Source organism: Jaculus jaculus, chromosome 17 (genome assembly GCF_020740685.1).
Source record: "Jaculus jaculus isolate mJacJac1 chromosome 17, mJacJac1.mat.Y.cur, whole genome shotgun sequence".
In the NCBI taxonomy this organism is placed as follows: Eukaryota; Metazoa; Chordata; class Mammalia; order Rodentia; family Dipodidae; genus Jaculus; species Jaculus jaculus.
Window position 1 is genome coordinate 29,004,283 of NC_059118.1, and position 27,132 is coordinate 29,031,414.

Consider the following 27,132-nt stretch of genomic DNA (forward strand, 5'->3'; position numbering starts at 1 on the left):
AGCGCTCCCTCTGCCGGCGGGGTCAAGAAGCCTCATGCTACAGGCCCGGACCGTGGCGCTTCCAGAGATCTGGCATTACCAGAAGTACCCCAGGCTGCTCATCCAAAGCTGCCCTTCCAGAGGCTGGTGAAAGAGATCACCCAGGATTTCAAAACCAACGTGAGGTTTCAGAGTGTAGCCATTGGTGCGCCCCAGGAGGCAGGTTAGGCGTACCTGCTGGGTTTGTTTGAAGACACTAATCTGTGTGCCATCCACGCCAAGAGAGTTACCATCGTGCCCAAAGACAGGGTCCTTTTGCAATAAAACTGGTTATGACTTGATCCAAGTGTTCAACAGTTGGGGCTGTTAAGTATGACCATACATCACTGTGATAGAATGTGGGCTTTTCAAGGGTTGAAGATACAGTGTAACTTACAGTTTCCTAAAAAAGAAAGAAAGAAAAAGAAAAAGAAAAAAGAAAGTAAACCTGGCAGCTATAGAATACACTATGTGAATATATAATAGCTATTTTATTTATTGTAGTGCCAACATTTTTAATAATTTTTTTAAATTTTTTATTTATTTATTTAAGAGCGATAGACACAGAGAGAAAGACAGATAGAGGGAGAAAGAGAGAATGGGCGCGCCAGGGCTTCCAGCCTCTGCAAACGAACTCCAGACACGTGCGTCCCCTTGTGCATCTGGCTAACGTGGGACCTGGGGAACCGAGCCTCGAACCGGGGTCCTTAGGCTTCACAGGCAAGCGCTTAACCGCTAAGCCATCTCTCCAAACCCAACATTTTCAAATTAAGTGTTTTACATTCACAAGTGGTGGGAAGTCTTGCCATTAAGGTGTGTGTAATTTAGAGTCCAGTTGGTTTTCCTCTAACTAGACTGCACTTGTTTTCATAGTAGTAAGATGCTATGCGTATTATACCTTGAATAAATCCTCATTCTACCACGTGTTAACTAATCCTCTAGCTGATAATGCATACACTAATGGGGGGATTTTATTTATAAGGGCTCTAAAATAAATAAGTTATTCACACCAGCATTTGTTACTAATATTCTAGACTAGTTTGTGCAGCTTTTCATTGTGGTGTTGTCTCATACCTAGGTTTGAGGATCTTTGTTTATTTTTCCCACCTTCCTAAGGAATTCAAGGTTCCTTCTGTGGAGTTTTAGTATGAATGTGTTGGGGAGGAGCATAGCTCCAGGTTATTGGACCTCTGCCACTTAAGATGTTATGGGGTCAGGGTTACATCTGGTAACTGTCCTGGGGAAATCCCTTTTATAGAGGTGGCCTTCCAAGTGGTTTTTAAATTTATCCTATTGAAGTTTTTAGGTCAATTATGTATGTTGACTAAATTTACAAATAAACTTGTTTATCCAAAAAAAAGAAGCTTCTCTAATCACAAGTGAGAACAGCATTAATATATGGGCATAAACATAAGTGCTTAGAGGGCAGTTTGGTGGGCACAGTATATGCCTTTACCCAGACAATAGTAGTTGTTACTCCCCTAGGGCTTATGAACAGGTAGTATTTTCATGCAGAAATCATAGTGCTAGTTCCCCACAATCAGCCTTTCCCCCTCTTTCCCTCTCCCTCCCTCCCTCTCTCTCTCTCTTCTCTTCCTCCCTCCCTCCATCTTTTTTATTTGTTTTTATTTATTTATTTTTTTTGTTTTTTTTTTGGTTTTTTGAGGTAGGGTCTCACTCTGGTCCAGGCTGACCTGGAATTAACTCTGTAGTCTCAGGGTGGCCTTGAACTCATGGCGATCCTCCTACCTCTGCCTCCCAAGTGCTGGGATTAAAGGCGTGCGCCACCACGCCCGGCTGTTTTTATTTTTAGGCAGAGTTTAGGTATGTACTACAAAACCCAGCACTTATATAAGGATACATGTAGTATAAAGTATCTTTTCAAAAGGTATTTGCTATTCATAAGGAGAAAAAATAAGAATTTCAAATCAGAGAACCTGGCAGGCACAGAGTGATCATGAGGCAGACAAGCATAAGGACGGCCTTGCAACCTAGACCCTTACTTGGCTTGAGCTACACACTCACCTGTTCCCTAACAATGCGCTTGCAAACTGGGACCCCTTCTACATCAAGCTGCATGCACACCTCACTCCAAACAGTGACAGAGTTGGTAAACCCTTGGTAACTCCCTTTTGGTGGCCAGTTTCCATTCAAACAAGTCCTGGAACATATCCAGGAACTGGATTGGTGACTGAGGGAAGGATGTGGTCCAGTCTGGACTGGTTTTGGGTGTATGCACAGTAAGGCAAACTGTACCCTCTAAGTGAACTGTTAGGGAAAATCCCCTACTTACTATCTTATGCCTGTATATGACTGGGCATGGATGTGCTTAAACAAATTACATGCATCATGGGAAAGGATGTGCACAGTAGAGGGAGGCTTACATAATCCAACCCGGAAATCAGATAGAGAAGCACCTACACTATGTGCCCTCCCAACCAGCTCCTTTGTCTCCTAGAACTCATAACAGAAGCTCAAACGGTAGCAGGAGCTCTTGAGTACTGTAACCAAGGGAGCACGCTGCTCTCTGGCAGTCTATCTGATCCATACTTCCTCTTTGCTTCTGGATAATGATTTCCCACTTTTCTAACTGTTGTCTTCTTTCAATTCTTTGAGAAATATGCCAAGATCATGAAACCACCAGGAGACCCCCAGCAACTATAAAGTTGACCTTGCTAGAAATTGATAAATCTACATCATAAGCCTCCTGATATGACACAATACTATTCTAGTGGTTTTTATTTTATTTGAGAAAGAAAGAAGCTGATAGAGAGACAGAGGGAGGAAGAGAGAGAATGGGCAAACCATGGCCTCTATCCACTGCAAACGACCTCCAGATGCATGTGCCATCCTGTGCATCTAGCTTACGTGGGTTCTGGTGAATGAAACTTAGGTCCTTAGGCTTTGCAGGCAAACATCTTAACCACTAAGCCATCTCTCCAACCCCCCGTTATTTTATTTTATTTATTTGAGAGAGAAAGAAAGAAGCAGATGAGGGAGTTTTTTAATATTTTATTTGTAAGTAGAAAGAGACACAGACAGAGGAACAGGGGACAGGATGGGCATACCAGGGCCTCTAGCTGCTGCAAATGAGCTCCAGATGCATGCACCACCTTGTGCATCTGACTTTACGTGGGTACTGGGGAATTGAACCTGGGTCCTTAGACTTTGCAGGCAAGCACCTTAACCACTGAGCCATATCTCCAGCCCTAGTCTGGTGGTAATTTTGCCAAAACATGCATAATCTGTTATAAATAAAATTTCTAGGGGGCATTGGTTTGAGTTGAGCTCTTGCATTAGCTCTAACAGACTAAACCAAAATGGAGTTACTTGTGCTAAGATTAACTCAAAATTGTTTATTTGATCTGGGGCAAGAGAGATGGCTCAGTGGTTACAAGCACTTGATTACAGAGCCTGCAGGCCTGTGTTAAATTACCCAGGACTCACATAAAGCCAGATGCACAAGTTGGCACATGTGTCGGGAGTTTGCTGTGTGCTGCAAAAGGACCTGGCATGCCCATTCTCTCTCTTCTTTCTCTCCTTACAAATACTTTTTTTTTAATGTTAAAGAATTCAATAAACTGGGTATGGTGGTACACATCTTTAATCCTAGCAGAGTGAATTCCAGGTCAGCCTGGGCTAGAATGAGACCCTACCTCAAGAACAAATCAAGAATATAAGAAATAGCACACACCCTTAATCCTAGCACTTGGGAGGCAGAGATAGAAGGATCGCCGTTCAAGGCCAGCCTGAGACTACATAATGAACTTAAGGTCTTGCTGGGCGACAGCAAGACCCTACCTCGAAAAACTAACTAACCAAATAAATAAATAAAATAAAAATAATATAAGAAATAATAGCTAAATCCTCAACTAAGCCATTTCTAGACTTTTTTCCTTTAGAATTATTTTATTATTAAATCATAAATGTACAACAGCTTCTTAATGCTACACACACACACACACACACACACACACACACACACTTAAATTTTTTTTAAAGGAAAAACGTTATGTCTTATCACACCATGATCCTGGCTAATAGCTTTTCAAAACGTTGAGAGAAATCTTTAAAAATCTTTCACATGTCACCTGAAACATACAAATTTAACATCATCTGTATCTTCCTTAATTCCACGAACAATCAGTTTCTTCACAGTCCCATGGGCTCCAGGTTTTCTTCTTTGGCAACTGCATTTTGGCTCAACAACTCTCTCATCAATGGAATGAGGCCTTGCAACCATGGCAGTATCTACCCCAGCCATGGATGAGGAAAGTTACCTGACCAAATCCTCTTGGTCTTTGGCTTGCAAGGATCCTTCATTACCACACAGCGCGTGAGCTTTCCCCATTGCTCTTGGTAGTTTCTCAAAGTTTCTTCAGCGGTTTCAAAGTTTAAGGCACCAATAAAGAGTTTACAGAGCTGTTCCTTCTCTCTCTTTTTCCCCTCCATAGCAATAGTTTCTAGAGTTTCCTCCCTAGCGCACTCAGTCCCTTCAGCTGTGCATCATCATGAACCCGACTCGCGTTGGCGCAGGGTCAATAAGCTGCAGCTCTGGAGAAGGCGCACTGCCCACAGGACCCACGCGGCTGTTTCTCATTTCTAGATTTTTAAAGGGCCTAAGGAATATCCTGTTGTAACCTGTACAAGGAAAATAAACGTTAAAGTGACTAATTTGCTTTTCATCCTCTCTTTCTGCTTTCCTTGGCCCTTTTCTATTTATAAATCACACCTCCTCTCTCAGCTCATTGGAATATTCATATTTTATAGTAGATGTTGCCCACTTCTAGAAATGCAAAAGCCAAGACAGACCTTTAAATTTGTCCTAATTTTGGATTTTGAACTCTAAATCTAATTTTGAAACATCAAAAGCAATTGGGTTTGAGAAATATTTTGTAGGGGTTAAGGTGTTTGCCTGCAAAGCCTAAGGACCCCAGGCTTGATTCTCTAGTACCCATGTAAAGCCAGAATGCACCAGGAGATGCATGCATCTGAAGTTCATTGGCAATGGCTAGAGGCCCTGACATACCCATTCTCTCTACCTACTCCCCATCTCTCTTTTTCTCTCATAAATAAATATTTTTTTTAAAAAAATAAATGCTTTGTACCAAACAATATGTCATTCATATAAAAGACATCAAGCAGACATGGTCAATCATAGAAAGAAGGCTAGGGAGACAGTACCCATGGGTTGTTCTCGGGGAAAAAAAAATGGCAATGAAATCCAACTAAATAATTGTTGAACAAAACTAAGGGACTCCGGACAAACTGTGTTTAAAAGGCAGGTGAGGGGCTAGAGAGATGGCTTAGTGGTTGAAGTGCTTGCCTGCAAAGCCTAAGGACCCAGGTTTGATTCCCCAGAACCCACATAAGGCAGCTGCACAATGTGCCGCGTGTGCACGAGGCCACACATGCGCATGAGGTAGCACACACATCTGGAGGTTGAGTACAGTGGCTAGAGGCGTCGGCATGCCAATTCTCTCTCCCACTCATAAAAAAACTTTTTTTAAAAAGGTGGTTGAGTGAAAATGGGGCATAAGTCAGGCATGGTAGTGCACACTTGTAATCCCAGCATTCCAAAGGCTGAGGCAAGAGGAACATCACAAGTTAGAGGTCAGGCTGGCTTCCATATGAATTCAAGACCCATCTAAGCTAAAAATAATAAGGCCCAATCTAATAAAAAAGAGTGGGCTGGAGAAATAACTTGTCAGTTGAGGTGCTTGCCTGCAAAGCCAAAGGACCCAGGTTCAATTCCCCAGGACCCACACAAGCCAGATGCACAAGGTGGTGCATGCAGCTAGAATTTGTTTGCAGTAGCTGAAGGCCATGGCGCTCCCATTCTCTCTATATATCTGCCCCTCTCTCCCTCTCTCCCTCCCTCCCTCTCTCTCTCTCTCTCTTTATTTTTATTTATTTATTTGAGAGAGACAGTCATGGAGAGACAGAGGCAGAGAAAGAGAGAGAGAGAATGGGTGCATCAGGGCCTCCAACCACTGCAAACAAACTCCAGATGTGTGCGCCCCCTTGTGCATCTGGCTAACGTGGGTCCTGGGGAATCGAGCCTCGAACTGGGGTCCTTAGGCTTCACAGGCAAGCACTTAACTGCTAAGCCAATTCTCCTGCCCCCCTCAAGTAAATAAAAATAAAATAAAAATTTTTTAAAATAGTGGTGTAACAGTGCCTACATGAAGACATAAGGAGAGTGTTACATTCATCTTGAGTTCATTTGCAGCACGTAAAAGCCCTGGCATTCATATTCATATTTTCCCTCTCTCTCCCCTTACAAATAAAACAATAAACGTACGACATATTTTACAAAAAAAAAAAATAGTGGTGTAAAACAAAACAAAAAAGAGTGGAGTAAGGGTATAGAGTGTGTTGCAGAGAACTCAGTATAGAGTAGTTCAGCCCAGCATGGTAGTTCATGCCTTTCATCCCAGCACTAGGGAGGCAAAGGTAGGAGGATTTCCATGACTTTGAGGCCACCCTAAAACTACATAGTGAATTCTAGGTCAGCCTGGGCTAGAGCGAGACCCTCCCTGGAAAATCAATATACCTGTACGTACGTAAATGGAGAGAGAGAAATTCAAAAGGGTCTGCCTCGTAGAGTGATGCTGAACAATACCCTTCATGAAGTAAGCTGTGGGGACAGAATTCAGAAACAATGTTTTCAAGTCAGTTTATAGATAAATAAATCATTAGAAAAAGTATTTCACCCCTGATACCTTTATGTTCTAATTGAGTGAAGTGATTCTGATACCCACCACCACCACCTGATGGCAGCACAAGCTAGCAGTAAATTGCAAAGGGACTTACTGTAGGGGTAAAACTGGGTGAATGAAGGAGCATATCACACGTGCATAAAATAGTCCTGTGTTTAATCTCTGAATCTTAAACTTATCACACATTTTGTAGAATTTCTGATTTTAGCAGAAATAAAAATAATCAACCAGCAATATCTTTTGTTTGTAGGTTGATAACTTCCATGTTTGACTTCTATACTATAAATGGGGGAAAAAATTTGAATTACTTTGTCTAAATTGTCACCTTTGCTTCTCCAAATGGCTACAGTACTGGTAAGGTTTCCTTGTAGGTGTTCCCTTATCCCCCACCCTCTGGCTTATCACCCTTCATTTGAACCATCTCTCTCTTTATCTCTTGCTTAACAACTCTGTGAGGACAGGGAATAGATCCTTAGTGGGTCAAAACTGTATTCTCACACCTGGGCACAGTATCTGTCACAAAGTAGATCCCCACTGTAGTGGTTTGATTCAGGCGTCCCCAATAAGTTATGCGTTCTGAATGCTTAGGTCCCTAGCTGGTGGCAATTTGGGAACTGGATCCTCCCAGAGGCAATATTATTGGCAGTGGGCTCATGGGTGTTATAGCCAACTTCCCCTTGGAAGTGCTTGGCATACTCCTGTTGCTGCTGTCTACCTGATGTTGGCCAGGAGGTGATGTCCACCCTCTGCTCATGCCATCACTTTCCCCTGCCTTCATGGAGCTTCCTTCAAGTCTGTAAGCCAAAATAAACCCTTTCCTCCCATGAGGTGATTTTGATCAGGTGTTTTCTTTATATATATATATATATTTTTTGTTTGTTTGTTTGTTTATTTTTATTTATTTATTTGAGAGTGACAAACAGATAGAGAATGGGTGCGCCAGGGCCTCCAGCCACTGCAAACGAACTCTAGATGCATGTGCCATCTTGTGCATCTGGCTTATGTGGGTCCTGGGGAATTGAGCCTTGAGCCGGGCGGGGTCCTTAGGCTTCACAGGCAAGCGATTAACTGCTAAGCCATCTCTCCAGCCCTATATTTTATTTTTATTTATATTTGAGAGAGAAAGAGGCAGAGAGAGAAGGAGAGAGATGCAGGTAGACAGAGAGAGAATGGGCATGCCAGGGCCTTTTTAGCTCCTGCAAACGAATTCCAGAAGCATGTGCCACCTTGTGCATCTGACTTATGTGGGTCCTCCTGGGGAATCGAACCTGGAGGTCCTTTAACTTTGCAGGCTAGTGCCTTAACCACTAAGCCATCCCTCCAGCACTGATCAGGTGTTTTCTGCAGCAACTAGAAACTAACTGTAATGCCCACATATATATTCAAATGAATTAATTCAGAGGATTCTTGGCTAAATTCTCTAGTTTTTGTTAAAATTCTCTAAATGAGCTCCTTTGTCATTATTGAAGGAAAAGTGTTTGAGTAATCTGCAGTGATCCTCTTCAATTTTTCATTGTGTTTTCCCCCAAAATGTTTCTTTTCATATCAATCATAAACAATAATATAACTACAATACAATAATAAAAATAAAACTACAGTACAATAATAAAACCAAGATGAACAATTATACCTTATATACAGGTTTTATTCAAATTTTGTCATTTTTCCCATTGATGACATTAATAACAAGAGAAAAAAATGTTTTCCCTTGTCCAAGATTCAATCCTAGCTTACAAGGTGTATTGACTTATCATATCACTTCAGTTTCCCCCAAACTGGAACAATTCCTCAAGTTTTGTCTGTCATGACTTTAAAAAAAAATGTATTATTTATTTATTTGAGAGTGAGAGAAAGAGGCAGATAGAAAGAATAGGCACACCAGGGCCTCCAGCCACTGCAAAGTAACTCCAGATGCATGTGCCACCTTGTGCATCTGACTTACATGGGTCCTAGGGAACTGAACCTGGATCCTTGGACTTCACAGGCAAGTGCCTTAACTGCTAAGCCATCTCTCCAGCCCTTTCATGACTTTTTTGAAAGGTAAAGTATACTTCTTGGTAGAATGTCTCACAGACAGAGTATGTTGGGTGTTTCTTCATGCTTAGACCATTTGTAATCCCACATTTTGGCAGGAATACTGCCAAAGTGGTATTGTGTCTTTCTCAGTGCCTCATATCACATCCATCACATTACTGGGGATATTACCACCACTTCAACGAAAAGATCATTAGTACCCTTTGAAGAGACTGCAAATGTCCTATTTCTCCTTATGGTTTTACCAATTACTTTTAGCAGCCATTGATGATTTTTCCCCAAAACAATTGGAATTCATAAGGTCATCAAATGGTCATTTTCTAATTCCATCATCTGTATTTGTAAATTGGTATTTTGTCATATCAGTGATTCAATTTTTTGCCATGGTGAGGATTGAACCACAGGCCTGTATATGCTATGCAAGCACTCTACCCACTAATAATGCAATTCTTTTTTTTTTTTTTTTTTTTTTGGGTTTTTGAAGTAGGGTCTCACTCTAGTCCAGGCTGACCTGGAACTCACTATGTAGTCTCAGGGTGGCCTTGAACTCACGGTGATCCACCTACCTCTGCCTCCTGAGTGCTGGGATTAAAGGCGTGCACCACCACTCCCGGCAATAATGCAATTTTTAAAAAATTTTTATTTATTTATTTATTTGAGAGCGACAGACACAGAGAGAAAGACAGATAGAGGGAGAGAGAGAGAATGGGCGCGCCAGGGCTTCCAGCCTCTGCAAACGAACTCCAGACGCGTGTGCCCCCTTGTGCATCTGGCTAACGTGGGTCCTGGGGAACCGAGCCTCGAACCAGAGTCCTTAGGCTTCACAGGTAAGCGCTTAACCGCTAAGCCATCTCTCCAGCCCAATAATGCAATTCTTAAAAAAAAGTATTTCATTTTTCTTTTTTTAAATATTTGTTTGCAAGTAGAGAGACAGAGTGAGAGGGAGAAGGAGAAGGAGAAAGAGAGAGAGAATGGGCATGTCCCTCTTGCCACTGCAAGTGAATTCCAGATACATACACCACTGTGTGCATTTGGCTTTATGTAGGTACTGGGGAATTGAACTTGGGCCATTAGGCTTTGCAGGCAAGCACCTTACCCACTGAGAATTTTCTCTAGCCCTACTTTTTCTTTACCATGAGTTTTAATAAGACTTAAAATTTTCATTGTGCCTTAAGCATCTGTATACATATTGCATGCTCCATGCACCTGATGCATTCTGGATGCTTTATTTCCCAATGCACAGCCCTCATAGACTTTCCTTAATTGGCTGGCTCTTATGTGAGTACTCAATAGTTCCATCTGGGAGAGTCCTACAGGTTTCACAAGACTGTGGGACTCTGCAAAGACTTGAGACAGGAAAACCTGTGGCCAGATAGATTCAGTTTCTTTTTAAAAAAACATATTTGTTTGAGAGAGACAGATAAAGAGGAAGACAGAAAGAGTGAGTATGGGAATGCCAGGGACTCCTGCCACTGCAAATGAACTCCAGATGTGTGTGCCACTTAGCGCATCTAGCTTTATGTGGCTCCTGGGAAAATGAACCCAGTCCAGCAGGCTTTGTAAGCAACAGTTTTAACTGCTGAGCTATCTCACCAGCCCCTGATTCTGCTTCTTTTTTTTTTGTTTTACAAGATAGCCCACACTGACATGGAATTCACTATGAACTTGAATTCCTGGTAATCCTCCTACCTCTGTCTCCTGGTGCTGGGGTTAAAATGTGTGTCACCACAGCCTCTTATCCTTGAGAAAACTTAAGCAAATTATCCAACCTCTCCCAGTCATCTATCCTTGTCTGTCCCAATTCAGTGTGCGCATGAGTAAACCTGCAGTTAGTATCTGTTGAACTGTACTATATTTATCTACCTTTGTTAGTTTGTTTCCTAGTTTGAACTGCACTATATCTCTTATATACCTACTAGTCCCTTTCCTATTTTTTTGTTTATTTAAAGATTCTCCTCTTTTTTCTATTTATTTATTTATTTGAGGGAAGGAGAGACAAGAGAGAGAGAATGGGCATGCCAGGGCCTCTTGCCACTGCAAATGAACTCCAGATGCATGCACCACTTTGTACATCTGGCTTTACATGGGTACTGGGGAATCGAATCTGGGTCATTAGGCTTTGCAGACAAGTGCCTTAACCACTGAGAAATCTCTCCAGCTCCTTTTTCAATCTTTTAAAAAAAATTTCTTCAAAGTCCATTTGGAAGCTATTCAGCAATTTCTTTACACCTGTCTTTCCAAATTTTAAGCTTTCCTACTTTTACATTAGGCATGTTTCTATTTTTTAAAAATATGGCTTTAGGGCTGGAGGAATGGCTTAGTGGTTAAGGTGTTTGCCTGCAAAGCCAAAGGGCCCAGGCTCAATTCCCCAGGACCCACATTAGCCAGATGTACAATGGGGCACACACATCTGGAGTTCATTTGCAGTGGCTGGAGGCCCTGATGTGTCTATTCTCTTTACCTCTATTTCTTTCTCTTTCTGTCAAATATGAATAAATAAATAAATATTTTAAAAATATATGGCTTTATTATAAAGACTTTTTTGATTTCTTTCTGGCTACTTACTTCCTCTTCTATGTTTCTATTTGGTTATTGTTTTTTCAGAAATTATACTGCTACAATCCAGGGAGAAGTTTCATTCTTGTTGGTAGGTGCTGTGGAACCCTATCCTCTGGCAATGGCATGGCCCTTGTCTTGAAATCAAAGCTGCTGTGATTACCCACAGGAGACCCTCACAACATTCCCTTGTAGAGGGGAGGGGGACCTCATGAGATGCACAAAGCATCATACAATGGCTCCCTCAAGACCCCTCCATAAGGACATATAAGCAGTTAAAGATTGTTGGGGGACAGACTTTTCTTGGATGGTGCAGGTGGTTTTAAGTTGTACATGTTCCTGTAGGTAACCTCTTACCCATGCCCTGGTAGGTAACCCAACTAATAAACACATTGGTTTATCAGGCTAGCATTAGGTGGAACATTTCTTTGGTTTGTTTTAGGTGACCTATCTGGGATGCGTAGATGTTTGTTCGTGTCTCCCCAAGGAAGTTAATGCAACACCACCGAAGTGAGTGTAGCTTTCTCCCTCCTCTGTGCAGTGCCACATGCAACTGATGTTGTAACCCAGAAGCAGAAGAAAAATTTTCCCATAACCCTCTATTTAACTTTTACTTAGAGTCAAATTGTGCCTAAAGTTATTTTAATGTTTTACTGACAACCTTCATACATATACACAATATACCATGGTCATAATCCCCTTCCACCAACCTCCATACTCTCCTCTACTGAATAACTTCTTCTTTCCAACTAGTTCCTGTTCTATTTTTATGCCATCATTTTCCCCTCCTCTTATGCAGGTCTTATGTAAGCAGTGTCAGCCATTGTGAGGTCATGAACAGCACTATCACTTTGTGTTTATAAGACAGTATTGCAAAAAAAAGAAAAGAAAAGGGAGAACCCTTTTCTTTGGCTCTTGCATTTTTTGTTTGTTTGTTTGTTTTGAGGTAAGGTTTCACTCTAGCTCAGGCTGACCTGGAATTCACTATGTAGTCTCAGGGTAGCTTCGAACTCATGGTGATCCTCCTACCTCTGCCTCCCGAGTGCTGGGATTAAAGGCATGCGCCACCACGCCCGACTTGGCTCTTACATTCTTTATGTCACTGCTGCAATGGTCCCTGAGCCTTGAGGGGTATGACAGAGATGTCTCAGTGCTGAACACTCCACTGTCTTTTCTGCTCAGAACTTTGATGAGTTTTGAGTCTTTCCAGTTGTCACCACAATCTTCTCTAACCAGAAGTGAGGGTAGCATTAATATTTAGCATATAAATATAAGAATTTAGGGGTTAGTTTGGTGGGCATAATAGGGCTTATGACCTTGCTAGCCATAGGCTTTTGATTAAGATTTCAGAGCCAGGTATGAATCCCTCCCATGGAGTGGGCCTCAAATCCAATCAGAGGGCAGTTGGTTTTTCCTCATAACAGACATGCCACCATGGAGCCAGTTTGCACATGTGGCCTGGTTGTTTAGTCTTAAAGATTGCAGGGTCCACTGCTGGCTAAGACTGTTGACGACTTTTCTCCTCGAACAGGCTGCAAAGCTCTTATCAGCATTATAATATTGATGGTCAATGGGGAGGAAGCTTCCAGATCAGTGCCTACTGTTATTTAGTAGAAAAGTTGAGCTTGGCACAAGATTTCTGATATCCCAAACTTAGGATTTAATTAAATTATTTATTTGAGAGAAAGGAGGAGAGAATGGGGGAATGGGTGCCCCAGGACCTCTAGCCACTGCAAATGAACTCCAGATGCATGTGGCACCTTGTTCATCTGGCTTATATGGGTACTGGGGAATTGAACCTGGGTCCTTAGGCTTTGCAGGCAAGTGCCTTAACTGCTAAAGCTTAGGGATTTGCAATTTAGTGCTTCCTTCCAGTAAAATGGATGTGTCAGCCTTGTGGAAATAAAACAGGAGAGCCTGGTGAGCAGAGATATTGGCTACCTTCAGTCACCTTTCTATTGCCTTGAGCTCCATTTCAGCCACAACTGCAATACCTGAACTCAGACTTATGCTGACTGCCTTCCACTACAAGGGCAAACCTGTAGACTCTTTCTACCTGCAATTCTTTTAGCTGTTCTGTGCATAAATACAATATAGGATGGCAGCAAGCTAAAGAGCCCTGGCGAAAGCCTCAATCACTGTGGTGGCAGACAAATGCTCCAGCCTCAAGATAGAGAATCCAAAGAAACATTTTGTGTATTTCTCAGTTGTCCTTGAGGAGCAAACAGTGGTCTCAATAGCTGATCCTTATATCAACTTTCTCTTCATTCTTTTATCTTTCTGATTCACCAGTTCTGTTCCCTTGGGACACCTCCCAAATAAACTGCCTGCACTCACTTCTTTGTTCCAGACTAAGTTAAGCAAAACAGTCTATTCAGATCTGGGGAGATGGCTCAGGGTATAATGTGCTTGCTGTATAAGCATGAAGATCTGAGTCTATAGCCCCAACTCCCACAGAGAAATGCAGTATGCACCTAAAATCCCAGCAGAGGGAGTAGAAACAGAAGAACCCTTATGGCTTCATGGCTAGCTATCTAGCTGGTTCAGTGTGAGATCCCATGTTCCACAATTTTTAAAAAAAGATTGGACAATAATTGAGGAAAACATGTAACTTGGATCCCTGGCCTCTGCATGTACACCCTCTACACACATATTGCAAGCACACATATGAACACATGCACACCCCCCCCCCATACATATATATATATATATGTATATATATATGTGTGTGTGTGTGTGTGTGTGTGTGTGTGTGTGTATATATTCATTCTGCAAGCATTTAAAACAGGACAATGCTAGGCACTGTGATCAAAGATCAAGAAGATAAAATTCTTGGAGTCTTCTTGGTATGTATAATACAAAGAAGTAAATAGCCCCTTTTAAAAAGCCCTCTGCAGTGCTGCCGAGTGTGGTGGCGCTCGCCTTTAATCCCAGCTCTCGGAAGACAGAGGTAGGAGGATCGCTGGGAGTTCGAGGCCATCCTGAGACTACATAGTGAATTCCAGGTCAACTGGGGCTAGCGTGAGACCCTACCTCAAACAAACAAACAAACAAACAAACAAAAAGCACTCTGCAATTACAATATAGTGTTGGGAATGCTACCTCACAGGCAATTACTTACTCATGTGTGAAGCTATGAGGTGAAGAGTCACCCAACTTATCCTTGGGGGAAAGGGCTTCCTAGATGTATTGCTTGAGCTAATGGATGAAGGATAGATCTTATACAGGTATGACTATCACACAATTGGCCAGTGAAAAATCAACTGATACTTTCAAGTGCTATGTGCAAAGAATTTGCTTCTGCCTGGTGGTATTTTTTTAAAATTATTTTATTCATTTTTTTTGAGAGAAAAAGGGGGGAGGGAGAGGCAGAGAGGGAAGGAGGGGAGAGAATGGGCATGACAGGGCCTCTATCTATTGCAAACAAACTCCAGATGCATGGACCACCTTGTGCATCTGGCGCCTTAACCACTAAGCCAACTCTCCAGCCCCGCTTGGTTGTGTTTTATGACATAATGTTATGTGCTGGATAGACATTTAAAACTGTCTTGTAGTCATGAATGTTAATGTGTATTAGAAAAAAAGCAGAGATACAAACTCGATTTCACATTTATTTATTTATTTGACAGAGAAAGAGGGAAAGACAGGAGAGAGAGAGACAGATAGACAGACAGACTAGGCATGCCAGGGCCTCCAGCCACTGCAAATGAACTCCAGGCGCTTGCGCCCCCTTGTGCATCTGGCTAACGTGGGTCCTGGGGAATTGAACCTGGGTCCTTTGGCTTTGTAGGCAAACGCCTTAACCACTAAGCCATCCCTCCAGCCTGATTTCATAGTTTTATGCTTTAACGTGAAACTAAAGTTTTTTTTTAAATGACCTGATATTGGCAGTGAAGAAAACTACTGAATGAATAATCACCATCACAGGGGGCAGATAGGGAAATATTGTGCAGATAGGGTGCATATTACTTAAGTTTAGGAAACAGTGTTATAACTGAACAATTATCTAATATAAAATCCCTGCCTCCCAACAGCTCAACATTTTATGGAAAACTGAGGCATAAACAAGGGTGATAAATGCTACAATGAATTTAGAACCAAAGTGCAAAGGAAAATAAGAAGGAAAGTGAAAGATTTTAGTGAAGCGCGACTTTAACCTGTTTTAGTATGAAACATTCAGATACTTGACCCATTTTTTCCCCATTTGATTCAGAGGTTAGAAAACTGCTAACACATATACTGAAAGGCTTTCTCGCCTAGGCATGTTGGAACTACTTTGTGTGTATTGACTCATCTCATTAGCCTTCATTTTACAGTTGAGAAATCTGAAATATAAGAGGCTGAGTAACCTGCTCAAGGTCACGAGGGTATCTGAAGTCGCACGGATTAAATCCAGGCCTTCGCAGCTCCAGAGCATCACACAAGGCTGGAAGCAAGTCACACTTCATCGCCGGGCTGGGAAACAAACCTTCCGGGTGGCAAGACGACCTGGTTACGAGACCACAGTTTCTCCGCCTATAAAATGGAGAAAGTAATGACGCTAGGAGCTTGGTGCAGAGCGAGACACTGAACGCAAAACCGAACTTGAAAGTACCGAGACATCGCCACCTACCACCCTCTCTCTAGGCAAGTGTCATCTATCAATCTGGACAGCTCGCCGCGCCAGGGCGAGGCTCCGCCCCCTGCGCGAGCGGAAGGTGGGGCCGGCAGGTCTGTGCGCGTGCGCAGACCTCTGACCACGCCCACCTCCGACCCCAGCCGAGAGTAGCTGCTGTTTCTGAGAGGACGATTCGTAAGCGGGCGCCTGGCGCCCTTCCCCTTCCCTCGCCCTTCGGCCGGCTCCTTCCGGTGCTCGAGCGCCGTCCAGCGCGTAGTCGGTTCTGGTGGGCCGGGTCTGGTTTTCCGCCGAGGCTCTCGCCGGTGTCCCCATAGGTGGCTGTCGAAAGTGCCGGCTCCGCGCCGGCGCCGGCACTAGCCGGGTGGGAAGGCTCAAGATGGCGTGCTTGTTGGAGACCCCAATCCGCATGAGCGTCCTCTCGGTGAGTGACCTGCCGGGGACGCGTGCGGGCCGGGGCGCTCCCCCTGCAGCCTTTCCGTCCTGAGGCGCGAGCCTCCTGGACGCCACACCCGTGCGCTGGCCTCGGGCTGGACCGTGAGGGGCGGTGCACGGCGGCGGCGGAGACGGGGAGCCCGGGGCGTCCGCAGCTCGGGGAGTTCCCCGCGGGTGCGGGCTCCCGGGGCGGCCGGCGGGCGGCAGGTCGAGCTCCGTCCCGGCTTGTGCCCCAGCCGCGCGGCCACGCGTGTCTCCGAGCCGCCCCCGCCGCCTCCGCGAGGTCGCTTCTCGGGGGCCGAGCTCCCCGCCTCGGGAGCGTCAGGGCCGGCCGGGGACCGAGCGTCCGCTCGAGCTGCCCCGGGCGCTGGCGGGGAAAGGTGCGGGCTCCTTGTCTCCCGTGGCCTCTCAGCTGCCGGGGTCACGGCTGTGTGTCTGTTCTCTGTCACCTCCTAGCACCTGGGCACCTGCTGGAGCTGCTCGCTTCCTGGCTGGGGTGGGGGGGATATCTTACCGGCTGCAACCCTTCCTATTGTGTGTGCCTGTTTCAGCCCCTTGGCTGGGCTCCGCTCCGGAGGTCTCAGCTGTGAGACTAGAGGAGCTTCATATGAGTGTGTGTCTCATATTCGTTTTGTTCTTTAGGAAGAGCAAAAAACATTGGAGGAGAAGAGGAAAGGTTAGGCTTCCCCATTATGGAAAGAAGGGAATGTATTGACTTGCCAAGAAGTAATACCAGTTTTGTTTGTTTGTTTGTTTGTTTGTTTTTAACCCACACAACAAAACAAACCTTTCACTACATTCCCCCATGAAAGACAGTAAAAGTTGCTGGAATTAACTCCGGAGGGGTTTATAACAAATTTTAGCAGTTGGACTCAGAGTGGTTAGCTTACCCAGGATTCTTTTGTTGCTGTTGGAAATAAGGAAGCAAGCAGGTAGAGACTGGTTGACCATCTTTTAGAATTATGGAAAGCTTTCTGCTGCAGAGAGTGTTAATTGCATTATAGCTTTGTCCTAAAGTCTTTTAAAACTCCAACTGGCTTCTTTTCTGTTCTCTGATTCTGTGCACAAACATACTCACCTGTCCAAAGACACCTAAGACAGCACTTGTTTCAGGGCTAGAGCTATGTGGCAGGCTGCCTCCCTGCAAAGGCAATACAGTAAAAAATGTGATTTTGGGGAGGCTCTCAACAATCCCCTGACTCATTTTGGCAGACATTTTCATTAGTTTTAAATGGCAACTAGAGAAATGCTGTACATCCAAGCATTGAAGCACGTTAGTCAACCCATCACTCCACTTTGTTATATTTTAGAACAGGCCAGTGACTTCCCTCATACCAAAAGGGGGAAAAACAACCAAACAAACCTATGTCTCAAACTGTTAATTTTGTTTTCATTTTGTCATCTAGATTCGGGTTATCCATTAGTTAATCTGAACAGCTTCCCCCTACCCCTCAGGTGCTAGGGATCTAACCTAGAGCCTTGACATGCTGCACCAGACACCACCTGAAGGTTCTTTGCTTTTTGAACATGATCAGCTTGTATAGTGCGTACGATTGAGCTTTTTCATTTGTTTCACTTTCCTGGTAAATGATTATTTCTTATTTTATTCAAAAACATCTTGAAGTTCCTACTTCCAGTTAGAGTTTTGTCTTAGCCCCAGTCTCATTGGGAGCATTTTCAAAGGTTTTTCACAGCTGTGAAGCCTAGCCTTTCAGTTCTTCAGTCCTAGGATCTTGGGAAATCAGAGTTTTGGGTAGATGATTCAAACTGTCTAAATTCACTCATCTTAGTAATTTAAGGAGTGCCCTTTACCTTGCATACTACTTTCTAAACACCACTTTTGATATTAGTCCAAAACGACGGCCTTTCTTATAGACTTTAGGGAATGCAAGGATATCAGAAGTACTCTCAAGGAGCTCATAGTCCGGATGACGCTAGAATTTGATAACCATACATTGGCCAAGAGAGAAATCAACCATTTTAAATAATTTCCATTTACAGCCTATTATACCCTGGGAGACTTCACTTGGTCACTCAACCTTAGCTGCTCAATTCATACATCCATGTTGCCAATCTTGACTTTTCTCCTGCATCGAGTCTCAGATCTGTGTGGATGTCAGCCATCACTTCTAAGAAGCACAGTCGTTCTCCTAAGAGAACTTAGTTTCAACTTGTGTGTTGAGTGCTTTCACCAATCACTCACTGTTAAACCTCCCGAATCATTTTGACTGCCTTTCATACTCCTATGTAATCAGTTGTTAAGCTGTTTCTTCTTTATTCTCAGCACTCTTTACATCTCAATTAATGGTCATCCCCATTCAGAACATTACTATTTGGTGCCTGCACTGCCATCAGTGTCCCTTTAATTCATTCATTTCTGAGAGGGACTTTTCACTGTATTGCTAGTCTTAAACTCACGAGCTTACGCGATCCCCCTGCAGAGCCAGAACTACAGGTGTGCCCTACCACATCCTACTTTTTTTTTTTTTTTTGCTGCACTAGTGTTCCTAGTGCAAGCCCATCCTAAAGAACACTTTGGACAACTGCTTCTAAATTCTTCTGTGTGTCCTGACTACTGAAGGGCTGGGTTATGTTTAGTCTTGAACTTGAAGATTCTTTATCTTGTGCATGAATCTTCTGTCTTGTGTAAACTGGCTTCTCTGGTTGAAGTTGATAATTTGGTCTTCTGAATTCCAGTAACGTATTGTCTGCTCCTTTGTCTTTTTTGCGGGGGTGGAGGGTGAAAGATCTCTAATTGAAGATCCTTTTGTTTCAGTTTCCCTAGTACTGTCTCAATTGCATCTTGTGATTTATTTTGAGCTTCTCACATTTGCCAGACATAGCATTGCGTTAGGGAAGGCAGTGGTGAGCTACACAAATCTATCTTACATCCTTTTGGAGGTTTTAGCCCATTGAGGAAAACAAATATCCAAGAATGACGGAAAATGAGAGTGGAAATGGGGAGATAGCTCAGTGGTTAAAGGCACTTGCTTACAAATTGTGCTGCCCCGGTTTGATGCCTCAGTACCTATATAAGCCAAGTGCACACAGTAGTTCATATGTCAAGTTCCTTTGCATCCACAAGAGGCCCTGGCATGGCCATGCATTTGGCATGTGCCTCTCTCTCTTTTTCTACCCCTCCCCCCATTTCTGATTGCAAATAAATAAATTTATAAAAAGAATAAGGGAATGTTTCCCCAAAGAGACACTGAGCTTGAGGGTTCAAGGATGAATCAGAGCTAACTAGGAAAAAAAAAAAAAGTCAGGAGAAGAGCAGCATAGCAAGCAATGGAAGCTATTTTTGCAGAGATCTTTAATAGCATGTACATTAATTTAGAGGTAAGTGCTTGACCTTTTCTTTTTAATTCCTTTATTCTAACACTATGCTTTACAAATGCAAAGTACTTAATAAATGTTTGATTGAGTTGTTTGGGGATATGGGCAACCTCTCCTCCCTTTTTAGTGCCATGGCCACTTGTATTTAACCTTACCCTTTTCAGCACATTTCTACATTCTTCCTATGTTTTATAGACTGTTGGATTGGTTTATGTTGAGTATTTTTAAAATAATATTTAATTTATTTGAGGGAGGTAGATAGAGAAGGGGTGCACTAGGGCCTCCAGCCACTGCAAATGAACTCTAGATGCATGTGCCACCTTGTCCATGTGGTTTACATGGGTCCTGGGGAAATAGAACCTGGGTCCTTCGGCTTCGTAGGCAAACACCTTAACTGCTAAGCCATCTCTCCAGCCCTGCTATCATTTGTTTACTCAGCCATCTATTGGACAGTTTGTTTTTCAGTTTTGGTTATTACAGCCTACTATGAATACAGAGGTTCTTCTGTGGATATGACTGCACATTCTGAGATAAATGCCTACAACTAAATTCTAGAAGTATCATTTCCCATATGATAAATGTGTATGTAGTTTGTGAAGAAACCGAAAAACTTTTCTGAAGTGGCTGTATATTACTGTCAGTATGTATGAGAAATCTAATTTCTTTGCATTCTTACTGGCCTTGCAGTTACTTTTTATTTGAGCTTTTCTTTGTTTCTTTTTTTAAAAATTTTAGCATTTTTGAGGCTGGACGTGGTGGCACACTCCTTTAGTCCCAGTGCTCTTTATGTTTAGACATGGGCCCTTCAGCAGGTGAGGGTTTATGAGTATTTTCTATAGCTTGTCTTTTCATCCTTTAGCTATATGTTAAAAAGGAACATTATGTATTGAGGGTCTAGTTAATTTACTTGTAGAGCATCCCTGCCCCAGAAGAACTGATCTCAACCTCATCAGACCTTACACAAAAAGTAGCTCAAAGTAGACCTTAAATTTTATTGTAAAATGAGATGCAACTCTGGGATAACACATACCTGTGAAAATTTGGGCTTAGTGAAGAATTTTAGACCCGTTCAATCAATTGGTAAAGTAGATTCAAGAAAATGAAAATGTATGCCACACAGAAGAACTTGTTAAGAGGATGAGTGCATTTTAGTTTGGTCTCTCCATAATGGTTTGAGAGAGACAGGGGTAATAAAATGCCTTTAAATTACCATGTAGGCTGGTATAGACAGCTCAGGAACTTGGCTTTCATTGTCATCTTTACAGACTTGTTCAAGAAAACACTTTTACTCATGAGCCATCCTCCCAGCCCAGCTGCAGACTTTTTCAAATGGCCTTTCTTGGCCAGCACCTGTTAGCACTGATACAGGGTATTCCAAGTCTAGATATTCTTTGATTTTGTTCTGTTATTGACAGTTGTATTTGGTTGGCTTAGCCTACTAATACATTATTGGTTTGCTTTCTTATGAGAACAATTGGCAATAATTGGAAAGTTTCTGAGAAGTTAGACCCAGCTGTCTAAGTGTAAAATAGCCCTCCATTTGTTTTAGTAATAAATACAAAATGAAATCCATTCAGCACATTTTAACGTTTGCAAGTAGGCACAGAGCTTGTCAGGAGTGGTCTTAAAGGAGATTAATCAATATGAATGTCTTAATCTTTAGTATGTATGATGAAAGGGGTATTTACATATTTCAGGATATTTTGATTTTTTTTAATTTTTATTTGTAAGCAGAGAGAGAGAAACAAGAAGAGAAGATGGACACACCAGGGCATCTAGCCACTGCAAACTCCACATGCATGTGCCACTTTGTGCATCTGATTTTATGTGTGTACTGTGGAATTGAACCCGGGTTGTTAGGCTTTGTAGGCAAGTGCTTTAACCACCGAGCAATCTCTTCAGCCCTTGGTTGTATTTTTAAGGGACAGTTGCTGCCTGAGTTCAGACACTTGGTGCTCAGGAAGTCGTCTTTATTTTTAGGGGTAGGATCTGGCTGTAGTCTGTGCTGACCTGGCATGTGTATGTGGTCCCAGGCTGGCCTCAATTCACAGCTATCCTCTACCTCTGCCTCCTTGCTGTGATTAAAGGTGTGTGTCACCATGACTGGCTTCAGGAAGTCTTTTAATTGATCTAGAATTCAGAAACAGGTTGAAGAGATAGCTCAATGGCTGAAGGCGCTTACTTGTAAAGGCTGATGGCCCTGGATCCAGTTCCCTAGTACCTACATGAAGACACATGCACAAAGTGACACACACGTCTGGAGTTTGTTTATAGTGGTAGGAGGCCCTGGTGTGCCCATATGCACCCTCCCTCTCTCTCTCTCTCTCTGTTTTTCTCAGTGTGCTTTTCTCTCTGTTTCTCTTTCTTTCAAATAAATAAGAATATAAAAAAATAAAGAATTCAGAAACACCTTAGTGTAGAGGCCTTAAATTTTACCTCAAGTGCTGGGTTAGCTGCTTCTCATTCTCTCATTAAAATTTAAAATCCTGAGGGTGGGAATAACATTCAGTTGGCAAGGTGCTTGCCGTGCAAGCATGGGTACTGGAGTTTGGATCTGCAGCACCCATGGTTGGGCATGGCGACTGCCTATAATCTCACCACACAGAACAGGGAGTCTGGTGGGCAAGCTGGCTAGCTAAACTGCCTGAATCCATGAACTCTGGGCTCAGGTGAGAGAACCTGCCTCAGTAAAATAAGAGAGTGACCAAGGAAGACACCTGACATCAGTCTCTGACCTCCATATGCATAAGTGCATGCATACCCACATACACCTACAAAAACAGAAATAAATGCTAGTGTGGACACACAAATATCAAAAGCAGGAAAATACAGTTAAAAAAATACTTAGTGCTAGGAACCAGAATTTCAGTGATCTTACTTGGTCCCGCAGTCATGTTTTCATTGCTGGCAGAAATCACCCGACCCAAGAGCAGCTTTTGGGAAAAAGGGGTATATATTGGCTTATAGTCTCGAGGGGAAGCTCCATGGTGGCAGGGGGAAATGATGGCATGAGCAGAGGGTGGACATCACCCCCTGGCCAACATAAGGTGGACATTAGCAACAGGAGAGTGTGCCAAACACTGGCAAGGGGAAACTGGCTATCACACCCATAAGCCCGCCCCTAACAATACATTCCCTCCAGGAGGCATTAGTTCCCAAATTTCCATCAACTGGGGACCTAGCATTCAGAACACCTAAGTTTATGGGGGACACCCGATCAAACCACCACAGCTTCCCTCCCCCTCAGTGGAACCTAGGGTTGCATGTTTGTTGGACATGTGTGCTATCACTGAAAGACATCTTTTTGGTTTCTGATTTGACTGGTTTGTTTTTTTTTTTTAATACCATCTGCTATGTGGATTTCTGGGTAAAGATATATCTGGCAAAACAAAATGTGTTACTGGCTAGAAGTTAAACAGCTACTTTTACAGAATGGTTGTATTGGGATCCCTGTGACTGTTTAGATAGGATTTGAAGGTATTCTGTTGGAAAACAGTTTTGCAAAACTTGCCCCTTCCCCACTTATCATTTTGATAAAGCAAAACCATTTTGACCTCATTCCATGAAATCAGAATAAAGGCTTGAATTCTTTGGTCATAGATGTTGTGGTAGGGGAAGAACTAGTGAGGGGTATGCTTTAATTCACAAATCTTTAAATTTGTGGTTGAATGGGAAGAATTTCCAACCCATAGTATTTATTAGCATTTGGAAGTCTTTATACCTGGAAAATTATTGTAGAACACATTTCTTTTGCCTTGGTGTGGGGCCAAATTTTATTAGGACTTTAACAGTGCTCAGAATGGTGACTGATAGGATAAGAGGAAAGAAAATAAGAGAGTCATGTTGATTCTTGTGATTGTTCTTGGCTCACAGAGCCTTTACCTTTTCAGCCAGGTGGCACCCTCTACTGAGATGATGATTGGTTCTCAGCTCTTTAAGGATAAGTACTACACATCCTCTTGCATAGAATATGTGTATGCTTAAAGAATCATACAGTTTCAAGGGATTCATGGATTCCCTGAAACCTACATGTTAATCCTATATTAACTCCTTTTCTTGTTCCAAAGTCAGTCATCAAAACATTGTCAAATTTAAAATCATTTTAAAATGGTAAACAAATTACAACACTAAAGTTTTAAAATTCATGTATCATGTTTCAATTTTGAATCTGAATAGCTTTAATTATTATTTTTTTTTTTTTCTCAGAGTATGCCAGTGAACTCCCTTAAGTTAAATTGTGTTGGTTGAAAGGGTTTTGGTATTCTGGGTGAGGGATGTTGAGCCAGATTAGCTGGAGATCCAAGCCAGGAGAAAATAAGGCAGTTCTGGGTCTGGGCACAGAGAAAGTGGAAAAACAGAATCATATATGGCTGAGATGTTGACGTGATCGTCATAGGACAGGTCAGATAGATCCTCAGGGAAGCAATAATAAATAGGAAAGCTTTGTACCAGCTTTAGGGAAGAGACCCTGAAGTCTGAGTAAGCACCATGGATAGCTCCATGGCAAGTAATACTTTAATCAGACAGCAACTCGCCTGTCCAGACAGTTGTACTTTCGAGTTGTACTTTGAAAGATGTTACTTGAGTAGCCTTACTTGGTTATGTCAGGACCGAGAAGTAGGCATTTGGTGTATCTCAGGTATCTTTGACCTTGTTATCTCCGGAATCTTCTAAATGAACCTCAAGCAGCCCAGAAATTATCTGTCTTTATAAAACTCACAACTTTTCATTCCATACATAGTTGCCATAAGAGTCTCTCTCCTTTGGACTCCAGATTATGCTGTTTTGTACCATCTGTCCTTAGCTCATTCACTCTAGGGGGACCTATGCTTGACCCTCTATTCATCACTCTAGGGGGACCTATTCTTGACCCTCTAGTCAGCATTCTCACCTACACTGAAGAATAAATGAACAGCATTTGTAATAGGACTTTGTAATTTGTACTGAAAAAGATAGGTGACATAGTACTTGTTTTTAAAAGTGTAAATGCTAGATTGTTTTTGTTTCTTAGAACCATTGAAGCTTTATTATAGCAATTGCTAATAGTGTACCAGGGTCATAAGAATATATTATTACGTTAGAAACTCACTACAAGGAAAGTAAATGCTACTGTTTATATTCCTCTTTTTTTAATTTTTTAATTTATTTATTTTAGAGCAACAGACAGAGAGAGAAAGAGAGAGAATGGGCATGCCAGGGCTTCCAGCCACTGCAAATGAACTCCAGATGCATGTGCCCCTTGTGCATCTGGCTAACGTGGGTCCTGGGGAATCGAGCCTCGAACCGGGGTCCTTAGGCTTCACAGGCAAACGCTTAACCGCTAATCCATCCCTCCAGCCCTTTATATACCTCTTAAACTGATTGCACAGTACCTTTTCTATTATGAAAACAAAATCTATTTTGTTTAAATTTACAGTTAATGGAATCTTCATGGAAAATGCCTGCAGATAATTTTTTATTCATCCTTTCTTTTTTTAATTTTTATTTTTTTAAATTTAATTTATTAGTTTTCTTTTCAGCAAATACAGGCAGTTTGGTACCATTGTTTAGGCTCATCTATGATCTACCCCCTCCCATTGGACCCTCCTTGTTGATGTAAATGGGTCATGCATTGTGGAGTTAGCCCACAGTTATTGGTATGATAAATGTCTCTGCAAATCATGACCCAACATGTGACTCTAACATTCTTTCTGCCCCCTCTTCCGCAAAATTTCCCTGAGCCATGTTGGGTTCATTTTTGGTCTGCTTCAGTGCTGAGGTGTTGGGGGCCTCTGAGGCTCTGGCTCTCTGATTTGGTAGGAGTTGATTTTTCTTTGCGTTGGTCTCCTTCCCCTTTGTGCTGGTATCCGGTTGACAGGAAAACATCACCCTTGCTTGTTTCGCCAATTGTCCTTAGTTTCAGTTGGGCCACTTTTAAGGTATGTTGGGGCAGCTCTCTCCTTAGGATCTGCATCTATCTTTCTTTCCCCGGTATCTGCAGCGCAGCTAGGCAGTCGCCATCTTGGCCAGAAGTTCTCATCCTTTCTTTTTAATTGAAGGAACCTAAGAATTGGAGATATTAAATTGCCCATTGTCCTATGTTATGTGACAAAGTCAGACCTACAGTTTCCCACATTTTAAAAACAAAATTGTGTACATGGCCTTATATTTTAAGTTAATATCCAAATTTCATGATTAAATTATTTTTCATAAATTCTGTTACTATATAAAGTTTGGCTTTTAGCCTTGAGAGGTCATTGTTCTCTCTTATATAAGCACATAAAATAAATATTACATATTTTAGTATTATTGCCATGATATTTGTAGAATTAAAACAGACCACATTTTAGGTATCTCAGTTTCCGTAAGTATGTCCCAATTCTGAGGGGTCCAGCTGAACTGTGAGGTGACGTACATAGAAAGGGCATGATGACTTATCTTCAATAGAATTACCCTTATTTGTATTGTTCCAGAGGTAGGCAGCTTTTTAACTCCCCCCCCCCCCCAATTAGGAAAGAATTGTTTGGCATTTAGTTGATCATTGGGGTAGATGCTGTTGTTTTACCACAACTTTTTCAGTAATAGTGAAACAGTATTAAGATTCTGTGTCTTGGGCTGGAGAGATAGCGGTTAAGCCTGCGAAGCCTAAGGACCCAGGTTCAGTTCCCCAGTACCCATGTAAGCAAGATGCACAAGGGGGTGCATGTGTATGGAGTTCATTTACAGTGGCTAGTGGCCCTGGAACACCCATTCTCGTTCTCTCTCTCTCTCATAAATAAGTGAGATATTTTTAAAAAAGATTCAGTGTCGTTTAGGGTCTTAAAGAATATAACAGGAACAGAGGGAAGTATGTGACTTGGAATTAACACACAGTTTAATAAAATGCTAATCAGTATTGGATTTTCAGGATTCTTCCTCCCCCTCCTTTCTTTTGATTTTTCAAGGTAGCATCTCACTCTTGTCCACACTGACCTGGAATTCACTATGTAATCTCAGGGTGGCCTCGAACTCACAGTGATCTTCCTACCTCTGGCTCCCAAGTGCTGGGATTAAAGTGAGATTAAGGTGTACACCACCACACCTGGCTGGTTTTTAGGATTCTTGATTGTGGCACTCCTGATTTCTCTAAAGACAAGTACAAACAGGGCTTTAAAATGAAGAATTGACCGTTTATAACTGATCTAAAGCAAGACCTTTCTTTGGCATATCAGAAATTTGATATGGGGACAAAAAAGCATTTTTTTGGACTGATAGGCTTTAGAGATACTGGATGTTTTACACTGTCTTGGGAAAAGGGATACATTTCTGGAGTTACCACTTGCCTGGGTGGGTCATTTCAAACTGTTTCTATTAGTGGCTCCTAACCCTTCCAAACTTACACCTTTTTCTATAGATATTTTGTAATGGCTCCCTAGCTGTCCCAAGTGAAGTTCACAG

The 27,132-nt window shown here is 42.4% G+C and overlaps 1 protein-coding gene and 1 long non-coding RNA gene across 4 annotated transcripts in view; one reads left to right on the forward strand and one right to left on the reverse strand.

The window, feature by feature from the left end:
* Nucleotides 1–4,049: 4,049 nt before the first annotated feature.
* On the reverse strand, nucleotides 4,050–16,034 carry LOC123455608. The gene is made up of 4 exons (XR_006634005.1): nucleotides 15,943–16,034; nucleotides 15,680–15,845; nucleotides 6,585–6,658; nucleotides 4,050–4,659 (listed from the first exon to the last, which is right to left on the reverse strand). It is a non-coding gene; the product is annotated as an uncharacterized LOC123455608 (long non-coding RNA).
* A 194-nt stretch (nucleotides 16,035–16,228) lies between these two features.
* Nucleotides 16,229–27,132, forward strand: part of Armc8 (armadillo repeat containing 8) — a 123,751-nt gene continuing 112,847 nt past the window's right edge. The window contains exon 1 of one of the 3 annotated variants that reach the window (XM_045136454.1): nucleotides 16,229–16,369. In XM_045136454.1, coding sequence (XP_044992389.1) covers nucleotides 16,325–16,369 — 45 coding nt within the window. In that variant the 5' untranslated portion in view covers nucleotides 16,229–16,324. The remainder of the gene's footprint in view (nucleotides 16,370–27,132) is intronic. The other 2 variants (XM_045136453.1, XM_045136455.1) reach the window with 2 other exon arrangements.